We start from the raw sequence: 15,642 nt of genomic DNA, 5'->3' as shown, positions 1-15,642 counted from the left end.
TGAAAAAGCATTTACGTTGTTTTAACGGTTTTAAAAATTCAGTCTAATTTTAAAGCTTTTTTCCTTGCTAGACAGTTCTTCATTTTATCTTCCAAATCACATCTTTATATGCTTTAAATTCTGGTATAGTCCAAGTGCTAAAGACTAGCTCTGTTAATGACTGTCTTTATTGAAGGCCAAAGATTACAATAATGTGTTCACACCTTGATCATTTTGGGGTCTATATCAAATATTTTTTGCACTAGATTGTTGCACTGGGAAGTGAAGCTAACATCATCTGACTTAATCGTTTGCCTGGGTACCCATTTGTGCCCCAGAATCCTGGGCCACCTCAGCTTAGTGTTTGAGGGCAAACATTTCTTGCCAGTAGCTGTAATTCCTTGTCCTGTCTCCCCAGGGGCAACATAATTCTATCCCCATTTCAAGAACCAAATCCCAACAGTGTGTCACCAAAGTCCAGATTAGTTGTAGAAATCCCAGCATGGAAGATCCAGAACATAGCATGCAGTTTGGTAGCCACTAGCCACACGTGGCTACTGAGCACTTGAAATATGACTAGTATGCAATAAGTTGGACAAGACGCAGTTTCAAAGACTTAATACAAAAAAAAATGTAAATAGTTTTTTATATTGAGTACATCATGAAATGATATTTTGGATAGTTGGAGTTAAATAAAATATATTAAAATTAATTTCACTTGTTTTTATGTTGCTACTAGAACATTTTAAATTACATATGTGGCTGACACATATGTGTCCAACACATATGTTTCTGTTGGACAGTGCTGGGATAGAAGAGGGGTTAGTAAACCATGGCCCTTGCTTCAATTGTCGCCACCATTCGTTTTTGTGAATAAAGTTTCAGTTGGAACACAGCCATGCCCATTCGTTTACATACTGTGTGTGGCTATTTTCAAGGTACAACAGGAGCACTGAGTAGTTGTGACGGAGACTGTCTGACCCACAGAGCCCAAATCTGTTTGATAATAAATAGTGTGATAGAAAAAGTTTGCTGACCTCTGAACTAGAACAGTGGTATGACCTGTGCTTTAAAGCTACCAGAAAGAGAAGAACCTTTTTATAAAGAAAGCTTTTTTATAGCACTGTTTTATAATTAAAGTATTTCTCCCTCTATAATAAGTCTTCCTCTTCTTCTACAGCCCGTATCCATAATTTATGACTTTAACCTAACTCACCATTTCATCATCTCTATTTTAAAGCCAGACACAATTTGTTTAAAATAACAATGCACTATTAAATAACAAATAATGCTTCTCTAGAGTGTTGTCTTGTTTTCCTTCTGACACCCTCACATGTTGATGGAACCCTCCCTGCTTCACCCCTTCAGTGCTGTGGGCTCTGCAACTGACGATATGGTCACACCACCTGAGTATCTGCCTGTGGTGCAAGGTAACCACGGTAGTTAATCCACTCACTGGGGTGACAACTGACTTGAATAATCCAGGATATAAAGAAAAGAGTCTTCGATGCACCTCTTTATAATCAATGAATAGCTTGTCTGAGTCTAAAGCCAAATTCACGGGTTAGGTGGAGGTTGTGGTTGGCTTTGGTGTAGAACTGTTCTGTTGTAGAACTGTTGGTGTAGAACTTAGCTCTAAACTGGCAGAGCTAGGAAAGTCACAGTACTGTCCTATATAGAGTCCTTCCAAATCAATCAGCAAAGATGTAAAATGAACGTTTTTGGCCCTATAAATTCTTAGAGAAGTTTTCTGTTTTTAATTGTTGCCATATAATAGGCTTCCTTGGGTAAGTATATCTATCAGAATCCAAATGACTGTAAGATGCTCAATTGAACCATTTCCAGAGTCCTAGATGTGCAGCAAAATCCAGTCTGTATACTGTGTTGGGAGACTGTAGACTTCATTTTTCTGGTGGTACATTAATATACCATATCTAGTTTTCTCATTTGAACCATAAAGTGTAAGATTATGACATATTTGGTTTTATCTACTGACTTTTTGTGTTTGTGTGAGGAAGATTAGCCCTGAGCTAACATCTGATGCCAGTCCTCCTTTTTTTTTCCCCCCCTCAGGAAGATTGGCCCTGGGCTAACATCTGTGCCCATCTTCCTCTACTTTACATGGGATGCTGCCACAGCATGGCTTGACAAGCAGTGCATCAGTGCACGCCCAGGATCCGAACCTGCGAACCCCGGGCCGCCAAAGCGGAGGGCGTGCACTTAACCGCTATGCCACTGGGCCGGCCTCCATGACTTCTGTTCCCAATAATGGGTAATCACTGTTTAAATTGTTTGCCTTACAAAAGTAGATTATAGATCTTCCTTTGAATTAAGAAGTTGAGGGGCCGGCCCAGTGGCATAGTGGTTAAGTTTAAAGCTCTCCACTTTGGTGGCCCAGGGTTCGTGGGTTCAGATCCCAGGTTCTGACCTACACCACTCATCAAGCCATGCTGTGGTGGTGTCCTACATACAAAATAGAGGAAGACTTGCACAGATGTTAGCTCACGGCCACTCTTCCTCAAGCAAAAAGAGGAAGATTGGCAACAGGTGTTAGGGCCAATCTTCCTCAACAAAAAAATAAGTTTAATTTTGGGCATCGTTAGATAAATTCTTACCATTATATAACGAAATCCTCAAATGTTGGTGTCATTTTGCTTCCTAACTCAGCCGCATTTACACCAGTTGTGTCATTTAATCCAGATAGGAAAGGCACCATTCAGTAACAATTTGCAAAACTGAATGCAATACCGGTACTTCCATACGGTAATACTGAGGCACAAGGGGACTTCGTGTGAGGACATTACACGGTAGGTAGGTAGAGTTTTATTTACACGAATCTGAAAATAACGAATCTTTAACCATGAGCTCAGTCAAACCCAACTATTTCATCTGATTTCTCAGTTTTATCCTTTGTTAAAAGGAAAAATAGGGGCCAGCCCAGTGGCGCAGGCAGTTAAGCGCACACACTCTGCTGCGGCGGCCCAGGTTCGCCAGGTGGGATCCCGGGCGTACACTGACACACTGCTTGTCAAGCCATGCTGTGGCGGCATCCCATATAAAGTGGAGGAAGATAGGCATGGATGTTAGCTCAGGGCCAGTCTTCCTCAGCAAAAAGAGGATTGGCAGATGTTAGCTCAAGGCCAATCTTCCTCACAAAAAAAAAAAAAAGGAAAAATAAAAAGAATACTTATAACTATCCATGTCATTGCCACTGATATCAGTAATAATAAAATGTTTTTTTAATTATTAATAAAGTGTGTCATCTTAAATGTGTATGTAATGGAAAACTGTGACCTGAAGGGACCCTCAGCAAAATAAAACAGGTGATTCATTTTTCAGGTTTTTTATTAGTATCTAATAGCGGCATTTAAGGGCTTACTGTCACTATAGTGCACATCTCCAGATTTCTGCTTTCTCTACTTGTCATTTTATTAATTTTAGTCTCCATATTTCAGAAATAATGTGGCTACATTTTACTGAAATAGGCACGTCAATCCACATCTTGCTCTTTTTGTTTATATCTGCAGTCCTACTTAAATTCAGTATTTCCAACCACAAAAGGTGTTAGAAAATTCTATTTCAGGCTTAGGAGAAAAAGTACGGTAGGAGTGGTTCAAATCTTAAGCTGCATTTATTTCTGATCTTCTACCACTAACATTCTACAAAAAAGTGTTATGCTGAAATAATTAAATAATCGTAGGGAACCGGTGGTTTCAAGGTTGTCTTCATATTCTAAGCCCTTCTCCATATGGAGCCTGAGAACACAGTTGGTGAGGTCCTGCCTTTCTATAATGATACTGGAGTCCATGCAAAGTATCACCCTGTAGGTTAAAACTCTAAAATAAGGCTCTTCAGAATCTGCCCAGCTGGAGCAACCCTGTGCTCAATGTGCACGTGCTGATCAAGAGGCTCCAGTGTACCGTGTTACAGTGTTTAAAACTTTCTAATAGCAGAGGAAAAAAAGGGTGTGAATCTTCCTAATGGGAAGCACTCACCATGTCCCATGGGAAGCAAAGTGAGGACGAGCCTGGTGCACAGCCACCAGAGCCGCACACGGACTGGGTATTGCCCCCTCAGCTGGTTTGGAACATAGTTTGGCTTAAGTTTTTTAACATAAGTTCAGTTATTTCTTCTATTTTCTGAAATGCAAAACGGACAGTGTAACACCTACCTCATAGGGTTACGTGGATTAAACGAGATCGTCTATGAAATACCTAGTCAAGTCTGACATGGTTCTGGATGGTGCCTGGTCCCAAGCCCTGTGACTTGGAGTAAGGCATTCAGCCTTTCTTGAGCCTTGGTTTCTTCATCAGTAAAACAGATGGTAATACTTCAACCTTGTAGGGCTGCTGTGAAGATGAGCAACCATGTATACGAAGGGCCTGGCCAACTAGGAGCTCAAACCGTGGTTGCTGTCACAGTTTGATCTTAATTGTGAGGGGGGTAAAATTAAACTGCCTTTATAAATCATGGATCAGAGCTTCTTGTTACCACCTTGGAAAGGAACCTAAAAACCATGCTGGTTTGTATTCCGAGGAAGGATACTCAAAACAAAATATCCTATCCCTTAAAATATACAAAAAAAAGACACACCTGGTTTATCAGTACCTAGAATATTGTATACAATTCATTGTCACATCTAAAAAGATAACAGTCCAGGAGAAAGTGTTAGAACATTACCCTGTTACTATCATATTAAGTTCATATAATCATTCTCTTATACCTATAAACTGCCATTAAGGACTATGTGCGAATGGCCTGTTCCCTAAATAAGCTGATGAGCCGGCTGCATTGGCAAAACTTAGGCCCCAGGAGAGAGAACCGTACTTAGGATTGTATGCACTCAGTGTAATCAGCCGCTGACTCTAATGGGAACGAGTGCAATGCACCGGACTATCTGGGAAAGGTGGAAGTTCTTGGAGACAGTAAGAAATGGCCTGTCTCACACTGCAAGGCTCGCACATGTTAAGTCAGTGTTCTAACCATCTCACAAGGACAGTTTCATCTGCAGGACTCTGGTGCAGAGCAATCCTAATTCTGAACTGTACCTGCAGGCCTGTCCCAATGCCAGCCTCTCCATGCGGGTATTGTCCTATGGGCCTGGGGTGTAGCTTTCCTAGTTCCACCACGTGGCTTTTGATCAGGTAGGAAAATGGTAGAAGTGGCCAAGATAACCGTATCAGCACTTGTGTTTAACCATTATCCACTGATGTAACTTACTCCCTAAAAAATTAAATGGAACAAGAGAGCTTCATAGCCATATTTGCAGCTATAAGTTATACCTTACAAAACAAAAATGGATATGTATAGAAGCGAGATACAAAGCGGAAAACAAAACCTTCGAACAGTAACGCTGGTTTTGTGTAAATAGCTGCACCCTTTTAATACCTTGGATTAGACACCCTATGGGTGTTTTTGAAATTCAAGAAGACACGAGATCTTACCTACACAGCAATTTACACTTACATAGCACCTTTCAGCTAATTTACTCAAACACTTAGCAAGCATTTCCTAACTGCATTTCTAAATGCCCCCAAGCAAGCTCTTCTAGTAAAACCTATCCAGTAAAATTAAATTTCCAGTTTTAAAAAAATAAATCTATGTTTTGCCATAAAGTAGGGGGGAAAATTAAAACTAGGGAATCTGCATTTAGTAACCGATCAGGTAGTTTTTACATTGATTTTGGACCCTTTACTAATACTAATAACTGAATTACTCCAGTTCTGCTGCTCAGTCGTAAGCTATTCCCACATTAGCTTTATCAAAGAACTCTTAGCTTGTGCTTACAGTTTGTGATCATCAAAGAAACAAGACTAATAGTGTGCATGAAAATACATTCAACCTTGACCCTGAAAAGAAAGTACTTTTCCCATGGGTTGTGGCAGACACTGCCAGTTGTTCCCCAACGTCTACTCCTCTCTTCCACGGTGGTAGAATTTTTAGCTGGGCACATAAAAGCCAGGCCATTTCCCAGTCTCCCTTATAGCTGGGCGAAGCCACGTGACCAAGTTATGGCTCATGGGATATGAGTAGAAGTGATACATGGAACTCTAGGTTGTGCCCCTAAAATTAAGAGGGGTCCCATCCCCTTCCCTTCTCTTTTCTGCTGTTATGTGAACGTGGTGATGAGCCATTCCTGATTACAGGAACAAGTGTGACACCCTGATGACAGCAGAGCAATGAGACAGAAAGACTCTGGGGTCCCTGACACTGCAACTGGACTGCTTACATGGGAGAAAGAAACGTCTTGTTTAAGCCAGTTTCTTGAGGTGTTGTTTCAGCAGCCCCACCTGTATCCTAATTAATACTGAATCCTCAGCCGTTATTTCTAGTCTGTCTCTCCCCTCCTCCATCTATGTATAGTGAAAATCCATTAAAAGGAAAAGTATACCTTCAGGATTTGGGCAGCACTCCAACCACCAAAACTTAATCTATATCAGTGTTTCAACACTTTTTCCATTATCACCCCCCTAAGGAGCCTTTTTTAGACATTGTTTTCCTAATCAACCTCTCCCCATGAAATTTGAATACCTTAGATATACTGTATATCTGTGCTTTATATACATAAAAAAGGGTTTTTTTTTCAATCCCCAATTTTCTCCCTCCTGGGGATATCACCATGGAGAATGCATGCTCTTACATAGATGAACTGGTTGACGATAGTTCTGGGGAGAGAAAGATACTACAAACATCATTTCCTGGTATCTTGACTGAAAATTCAAAAGGTCATCAAGAGATGGTGATTACTGACCTCTCAGAGGTGGCTGTATGTTCCTCCGTCATGTGGGGATCACTAAACTACAGAATCCACCCAGTACAGTCTCCACACAGCTGTTGGGGTCTTTTGAGTCCTACTAGCTTTCAGGCCTGGACAGTTGGGGTCAAACTCGTGAATTCTTACGCATAAGGAGTCCTTCAGGCTAGCTTATCAGTATCCATAGGTGGACTCAGGAAGGTTTGAGGGGAGCACTTCATAAGTGTTAGTGAAAATCCAGCCCAGTGCTCGTAGATTAGCCATAATTTAAGGCATGATAAAATATCTGAATCTGAGAGTGTTAGAAACATACACATTTCTGGCTGAAAGTCCTACTTCATCCCAGACCAGACAATACGCTGTGGCATCTGTTAGTAGGAAAAGGCTCCTTCTAGGATTTTCGGACACCTGTTGTGTATATGCCTGTTTTGCAGAGAACGACATTACAGCAGTCCAAAGGAACAAACTGGAAAGACCAGCCAAGGCCACTGGATCGTGGACTAGAACAGCCAACGTCTAGGAATCATCACATTTGGCAAAAAGTTTATGTAATAAAGCATCATCATCTGCTCTAATTGAATAACTTGACTATTCGTGTCCTCATTCAAAAATATACAAGTTATTCTAACCATGGAAATGAAAAAGGAAGGTGTAGGTGGGGTCAACAGACAAGCAGAGGTAAGGGGAGTAGCAGGTGTTAAGGAGGAAAATGAAACAAAATTGATAATGTTTAAACACTTTGTTAACTTTATTTAATAGAGTCCTTGAATAACTCTGCCTATGCTAATCTGCCTATACCTTGCACTGTTCTAAACCACTACAAATCTAGTTCATAAAAAGTTGATCAAAGGAAGAGAAAAAAATACAATATTTCATAATGCCTTTTCTTAAGAATCTCACAGGGAAGGAGCCATATACTGACAAATATTTTAAAAGAGGGAAGGACGACTCGAATGTAATGTTAATTCCTGTGCAACTCTGGAATGATCTGTGAGCACTGAGGAAACTGATCCCTAGGACTTAGCGTGGGTCCCCTAAAACCAAGCATGCCAAACCAGGCTCAGAAGAATGCCATAGCCACCCCCTATGTCTGTGGTCTCTGACATGGGGCGCACCACGAGTGTCTAAAACAATCCAGTGGGATACAGGCAGAAGATATTAGGATTTCCATTCGTATTTACTTTACCTAAATATATGTAAGTGTGTGTATACATATAAATGGATGTATACACACAGAGACAAAAATTTTTGTGTGATAAAGGTGTGAGATCAAAAAGTTTGGAGACCACTACTCTGTCATCAAGACAGCAGAAAAGCCAACCCTCGTGGACAAGGTGGCAAAATATGAATTGGATGAAAATACTGTTGGAAAAATATACGTAGTGGGCCAAATTGTCTTCAACTGAATACATGTTCCTGTAAGAGAAAACTCGGTAGTGTAAGGATCTCATTTCTCCCAAAGATTTCTATACATTTTATACAATTTTAGTAAAAAAAAATGTCCATGGATTCTTTTTTGGAAACTAGCAAATGATTATAAAGTTTATCTGAGCAAATAAATATACAAAACTTGCCAAGACGTGTTTAAAAGACATATAATGAAGGGGCAATTGCTCTCCCAAATATCAAAGCATTCTAGAAAGAAACAGTAATTAAAAATATGTCAAACTGTTGCATACTAGTTCTTTTTTAAAATCATTTAAACATAATAGTGAGTTCACAAATATGCCATATACATATAGGAATTAGTATGTAATACAGATAATATAAATCAGTAGGGTAAGAATTACGTTGAAAAAAATTGACTATCCAATTAGAAAGAAATTGTCAGATGTTTATCTCACCCCATATTAAAAAGATGCAATATTTTTAAAAAGTAGAAGAAAATATTTTTAAATTTTTACAGTCTTGGGATGGGAAAGGTTTTCCTAAGCATGACAGAAAAACCCAGAAGCTATAAAGGAAAGATGACAGATTTGACAATGTAAAAATGGAAAATTGCTGCACAGGAAAAAGACACATACGCAGTACACAATAATGAGAAAATATCTGCAAGGTATATGACAAAAATTAATATCCATAATCTATAAATAATCCCTTCATATCAAGATTAAATCGATTACTGGCCAAAGAACACAAAAAGACAAATCATAGAAAAAGAAATACAAACAGCCAATAAACTCCCGATGGAACCGTCTCGACCTCAATAATACATTTAAAATGATACATCATTTGTCACCTAAGACTGGCAAAGATTAAAAGTATACATTCTTGGCAAGGACATGGAGAAATGAGCACCATAATACACGTTGGTGGAAATGTAAATTAATAGATTTTTAACCTTTTTGGAATGTAGTTTGCCAATGTTTATCATAATTTAAATTATGAGTTTTAGCAATTCTATTTCTAGAAATATATCCTAAAGAGTTGCATAAATATAAGGATGTTCTCTACAGCATTGCTTGTAATGGGATAAAACTAGAAACAACCTAAATGTCCAATGAGAGAGGAACAGTTAAATAAATTATGATAATCCATACAGAGGATTATTACTGTATTGATTCCCTATCATTGTATAACAAAATTACCCGAAAACTTAGTGGCTTAAAACAACAATAAACATTTCTTATCCTTATTGTTTCTGTGTCAGCTATTTGGGAGTGGCATAGACGGGCAGTTCTGGCTCAGGATCTCTCGAGAGGATGCAGCCGTCTGACGGCTGACCTGCAGCTGGCAGATCCTCCTCCGAGGTGGCTCACTCACAGGGCTGGCAACGTAGTGCTGGTTCTAAGAGTGTTCATACTACTAAGCCAAGCAATTTAAAACTGAACAAACATTGTACATCAGATAGGAAAAAGCCAATAGAGGAGAGCTCTCTCCCTTGGCCCCAAGGCAAGACACTTTTATGGGAAGAATGTAAACAGCATTAATGACTTCTGGCACAGTGCTTCTCAAAGTGTGATGTACACACAAATAACCTGGGGATCTGCATTACAATGCAGATTATGGCTCAGTGGGTCTTAGGGAGAGCCTGAGATCCTGCATTTCTAAGAAGGTCCCAGATGATGCCGATACTGCTAGTCCACAGACCACATTCTGAGTAGCAAAGTTCTGCTGTGGTTCTCCAACTTACTGAGCACAGAATCACATGGAGAACTTCTTAAAACAGGTTACGGGGCCCCCACCCCTACAGATTATGATTCAGTTGGTCTGGGATAGGACCTGATAATTTGCATTTCTAACAAGCTCCCAGTGATAGTGATGCTGCAGGTCCCCAGACCACACTTTGAGTCGCACTGTTCTAGAGGACCACAGCTTAACTATTGCTGGCCCCAAAACAGGAAAAGCCAGAGTCCATTTGGGTTTAAAACAATGCAAAACAAGAAGTATTCCTGTATACCACTGCAGTCACAGGCCATGATCAGAGTTCATTAGGGAGCTCCTTATCCATCACCCCCAGGGTTGCTGTATCAGAACTAAGGACTCATTCCTGACTTATTCATTCCGAAGACTTACTCTCAGCAGTGGAGGCCAACTTCTTATAAGTGTCAAAGTTTTATCTTGCTTAATAAAGCCACTTCATGGTAAAACAAACGAGCAGCTGCTAATGAGTACTATTTCCCTTACTCAAGGGATGCATGTTTCACCACCGACACATTTTTCCCCCGAGTGAGAATTTCAGAAAAAACTCTATACAGTAAAAGGGGGGAAATCCTATTTAAGGAAGAATAAATTCACACATGTATTTATTAAGCACACAAATGTATTTTATGTAAGCCATCTTAACGTGAAAGAGAAAGATTCTAAATATACAGTCCCTGCTCTCAGGCCTATAAGATTAAAGAAGACACCAACAGTCATGTTGAAACATGACAAATGCCATCTGAAAAAAACAGCTGACATTTATTTTTATTAAAGCCACCCAGCAGATACCTCCATCCATTGGCACAGAATGTGTGCTTGTCATTAACAGCAACAGACACCCAAAGGAGGAGGAAAATATCCAACAGGGGTGACTAGGAAAGGCCCCCTGGATGCAGTAATTTCGTGTTGGAATTAGAGGATGAGCAATCTTTTCACAGGTGGAGGACCCAGAGGACTACTGCTTTACAAAAATCAGTTAGCACGTGGTTTGACTATCTGCTGACAAAAGGCTTTCTTTCTCTACTGCTTTTCGCAGTGCAGTTAAGAAAAACATCCAGACACGCAGCGCAGTACCCGCCCTCAAAACAGGCTTCACTCTAGTTGGGAGACGAACTAACACAGGAGGCTAAGACGACACAGGAGCACATTCCTGAAGACAAAACTAAGAAGAAAACAGCGCCCCCACCCCAACACTAGAGGGGAGTCTGGAGATGCGAAAGTACCTCTCGGGTACTCTCGTGGCATCAGGAAGACTCCAAGCGCAGATGAGCGGAACTGGAGCTCGGGGTCTGCCCAGACCGGGCAGGGGGCGCGCCAGGCCTGGCAACGCGGGAAGCTGGGAGATGTCCGAGTGGCCGGACCGCTTCCGTCCATCTTGCCCTTACCGGCCCTCCACATCCACCAGCACAGGGGCCGCTGCGGGGCCGCCGCTCCCGGCACCCTTGCTCGGAGCCGGGCCCTCCTCCCCGGAGCCGCACCTCTCGCTCTGGCCAGCGGGTGGCGGGCGTCAGCGTAGGCCAGGCCGGCCTCGGGGGCTCGCGGACCGCGGGCGCAACCCACGGCTCTGGTCCCGGCCACAGAGCGGCCGGACGCGGGGGGCGGGGCCGGCCCGCGAGCGGAAGTGCGCCGCTTCCTTCCGGCCGGCGCCGCACGAGACGGGGCGGGGGCTCGCGCTGACGGACGGCTCCCGGGACCTATGGGCGCGGCCGCCGCGGCGCGCCCCTTCCTGGGGGCCGCTGACGCCCCCAGCCCCCATTTCCAGGGTGTCGCACGAAGCGCCGCGGCTGTCGGGTGTCCCTCTCCCGCGGCTGGTTGCGGGCGGGTGTGCGGTCCCCGGCGCCCCCGCGCGGCCGGCCTCCTGCCCCGCCCGGAGCCGCGCTCGAGGACGGCTGAGGCCGCAGGTCTGTGGCTGCGCGTCGGCCCCGGGCGGGCGGCGCGAGGGCACGCGCGTGCGCCGAGCTTCGGCGGCGGGTCTCCGGGTGGCCGCGGGCGGGCGGCGCTGCGCCCTGCCTGGCGCGTGCCGCGGGATCCGCCGCGACCACCGAAGGCCCGCGGGCGGGGCGCCGGCCCGGCCCCTGCGGCGTCTCGGGTGCCCGGGTGGGTCGGGGCGCACGCTCGTCCGCCCGAGATGCGGCGGCCGGGAAGTTTGCCGAGGGCGGGGCCGCGGGCTCGGGAGGCAGGGCCTGGCCGCTCTCCGGCCTCCGCGGCCGCGCGGCTTGCTGGGGCGCTGGACAAGTGCCGAAGTTCCCCGGCCGCCGGCCCTGGGCGTCTGTGGGGACCCGGCGCGGCGGGGCTGGGCGCGGAGGCAGGCTGAGGGACGCGCCCAGTCTCTCTAGTGACGGAAGAAAGCGTCGCAGTCATTGTCCTTTACAAACGTTTAGACGGCATTCCTTCTAACTTGACGGGGAAACTTTTGTTTCGTAGTTCGTGCGAGGATCGCGGTGCCTGACACGTAGTTGGCACGTAAATATTTGTTGCTCTTGCGTCTTAACGTGTTAGAGTGTATCCCTTGTGGGGTTTTTACAACTCCGAGCCCTTAGAAAGAGCATGATTCTAGGATGAGGTGATTTGGGGATAAAGCATCTCTGGCGGTACGAGTTGGCGACACTGCTTTGCTGTCGCGCTGCTCCCGAGTCTCCATTTCGGTGCTGGTACTTGTCTGTTTCGCTTTTCACGTCTGTTTGAATGAATGAATAAGTAAATTGTATAATGTTGGTTGGTTGGTTTTCTATAGAGCAAGGTGTTTACTTTTAGGAATTAATAAGCTGCTCGAACAGTCGTCTCCGGCAACTGATCGTATTTAATAAAGAATTAGTAAAACGCTGTTCGTTATTCAGAGGAGCGAACCAAGCTGTTCCGGGGGACTGGGCCGGCTTACTCACTGCCGCCGCTCCCCCGCCTCCCACGGGCTGCTTCCAAACCAGGCTCCTGCTCCCCCGCTCCTCCCACTGCCGCCCCTCCCGGGGATCGCAGCCGCCCGGGTGGGCACGCCCCCGCTGCCACCGTCCCCGCGGAGGCAGAGGCCTGAAGCTGCCCGTGTGAGTTGTTTTCAAGAGCACAGGTATTAAAATTCAGATCCCTGAGACTAAACAGTATTTCAGGTCTTCAGCATCAGGCCGTCAACAGAATTACTGCTGAATACCTGTCACGTGGCGTGGAACTAGAGAAAATAATGTAAAACTATGTGAATGTGACAGATTGCATTGTAATTGCTATGGCTCAGGAACGGAAAAGATCAGCAGGAGCTGGTGCGTGAAAGAAAGTGCTTTCTGGAAGAAGGGCAGCAGGGGCTTGTCTGGGAAGCTCACCTGTATTCCTGACTCTTGGTAGTTGGCGATAGAACAGGCACTTCGTAAATATAATTGTAAGTAAATACTTGCATTGTGTCTTGAGAGTAGCTTTGAAGGCTGGTTAAGATTTGGTGGGAAAATGGGAGGGCATGCTAAGCAAGGGAAGTCAGCTCAGCTCACCTAAGCTCAGATGAGCACAGGGTGTATTGGGGAGAGAGGGTACTGACATAGGGATGGGGGCCTTACTTCTGTGTTGTTTGTAGGAGTGGTTGGAAGAACAATGCATGTAAGTCTTTGACACCATGATATCCATCAGGCAAAGAAAAGGAGTAAAAACCACAGAAGTTTCTGAGGATTTTGCAGCACAAGAAGAAAATGTGAAGTTGGAAAATAAATTGCCATCTGGTAGGTGCTTTAAATTAAAGCTGCGTTTTGGATTGCTTTATATTAATGTATCATTCTCCAATGGGGTAAAAATTCTGTGAGATCTAGCAGTTGAGGAAACTTGTTCTAATACCCTGATATTTAGTTTTACACATGATTTGATTGCAGTTTGATACTGGTTTAACAGCTATGATTAGATATGAGGTGAAAGAGCTCTGATCAGAAGCCCTTGTTTCTCAGCTGTCTGTACAGTAGGTTATGGTTATGCCAATCTGGTCCTTTGACTTTCTAGAGTAATGCTTTCCCCCACCATTCAGATTTTAGTCTGTTTCTAATTTTTCTGGTTTCTGTATGCTGTTCACACTAGATAGCCTTACCTTGGATGAGTTTTTCATTTCATTAAAGTAGTGAAAGATGAATCAAACATTTTTCTTATTCTTTATTTTCAGTCAAATTCCTGAAATTTTCTCCTTGGTTTTTTTTGTGCGTGGGAAAAATTATCACATTTGGTAAGTTGTTTATATAATGCTGAAGGCTGTTGCTAAGCCGTCCAACAAAGGGAATTAATTACCAACTTCTTGCCTTCAGAGTGCTCTTAACTAAGCTGCATCAAGATTTCTAAAAGTAAGCATGAAAAAGTCCGTGTTCAGCAGCCATTTGGGATATCTGACACAATTTACATTAGTTGCAGCCATGTTAATTCTTACCACCCAGAGCTAGTAAAAGAATTTGGGGGAACAGTTTTATAAGATAAAAGTGATCTGGGTTGAGAAGTTATGCCATCCAGCACAACTACGTATTAGCAATTTTAGACAAGACAGTACTTTCTGAAGACCTTATACAGTGCAAATTCAAGTTTGCTTTGTTCAATTAAGACATAACTTTTTTGGGGGGTGGGGGAAGATTAGCCCTGAGCTAACATCTGTTACCAGTCCTCTTTTTGCTGAGGAAAATTGGCCTTGGGCTAACATTAGTGCCTATCTTCCTCTATTATATGTGTGGGATGCCTGCCACAGCATGGCCTGATAAGCAGTTTGTAGATCCACACCCGGGATCCGAACCTGTGAACCCCAGGCCACTGAAGTGGAGCACACGAACTTAACCACTACGCCACTGGGCCGGCCTGAATTAAGACATAACTTTGAGGATTGTTCATTTTGCCAAAGCAGTATTTATTCGTGTAAGGAAAAAACCTGAAAACTAAAGAAAAGCAAAAAAGAAGGAAAAGATACTCCCGCAAACCCACCCATCCTGAGACTGCCACCCATGACTCTTTATCTTGCTGTCTAAATGTTGTTCTCTGCACGTGATTACCTACAAGCATTCATATGTGGTTTTACAAAATTGGTATCCTATATGCTCTTTTGTAACTTGCCATATTTCTCTTATTTTGTTATGAACATATCAAAAGTCAGTCAATATATTTTAAAAATATTGTCAATGTATAGTCATTGTGTGGCTATAGCATAATTTATTTAATTCCTTATTGAATATTTAGATGGTTTTTAACCTTTTACCTATACATACAGAACTGTGATAAATATCCTTGTGGCCAAATGTTTATTTCAAACTTGAATTATTTCTTTGGGGTATATGCCTAGATTTAGAATTACTGGTCAGATGGTGTGCTCATTTTGATGTCTTTTACTTCCTATTGCCATGTTGGATTCCAGAAAGGTACCCATTTATTCTTCTACCAGCAGTGTTTGGAAAGTGACTATTTTTTGTACCCTTATCAAAACAGAGTGTTACCGTTTTTAAGCTGTCAAATTGGCCAGCATTTTAAAAGTTACAGCTCATTGTTTTGATTTGCATTTCTTTAATACTAATGAATTTGGACATTTTTTCCTAAGTTTATTGACCATTTTTTCTTCTGTGTATTGCCTGTTCATGTCTTTAATCCATTTCCTACTGGAATATTCATTGTTTTTTATTATCTTGAAAGTATTTATCCTATATTAAGGATATTTAAGCTTTCTTATATGTGATATATATTTTTTTCCTAATTTATATGTCCTTTAACTTGAGTTATGATGGATTTTTTTTTCCTATGGGTTTTGAAATATTAAGTAATCAAGTGTTTTAGTAGCT

The 15,642-nt window shown here is 42.9% G+C and overlaps 1 protein-coding gene across 4 annotated transcripts in view; it reads left to right on the top strand.

Annotated features, from left to right (window-relative positions):
• Nucleotides 1-11,596: 11,596 nt before the first annotated feature.
• Nucleotides 11,597-15,642, top strand: part of DPY19L3 (dpy-19 like C-mannosyltransferase 3) — a 78,677-nt gene continuing 74,631 nt past the window's right edge. Inside the window, exons 1-4 of one of the 4 annotated variants that reach the window (XM_087421859.1) lie at nucleotides 11,599-11,778; nucleotides 13,101-13,241; nucleotides 13,431-13,572; nucleotides 14,001-14,060. In XM_087421859.1, coding sequence (XP_087277985.1) covers nucleotides 13,470-13,572; nucleotides 14,001-14,060 — 163 coding nt within the window. In that variant the 5' untranslated portion in view covers nucleotides 11,599-11,778; nucleotides 13,101-13,241; nucleotides 13,431-13,469. Of the gene's footprint in view, nucleotides 11,779-12,158; nucleotides 13,242-13,430; nucleotides 13,573-14,000; nucleotides 14,061-15,642 lie in introns of those variants that run through there. The other 3 variants (XM_087421862.1, XM_087421863.1, XM_087421861.1) reach the window with 3 other exon arrangements.

This window comes from Ceratotherium simum, chromosome 33 (assembly GCF_057802395.1).
Source record: "Ceratotherium simum simum isolate JZ-2026a chromosome 33, ASM5780239v1, whole genome shotgun sequence".
In the NCBI taxonomy this organism is placed as follows: domain Eukaryota; kingdom Metazoa; phylum Chordata; class Mammalia; order Perissodactyla; family Rhinocerotidae; genus Ceratotherium; species Ceratotherium simum.
Note: the sequence above shows the minus strand (reverse complement) of the source record. Positions and strands in the feature narration are given on the sequence as shown.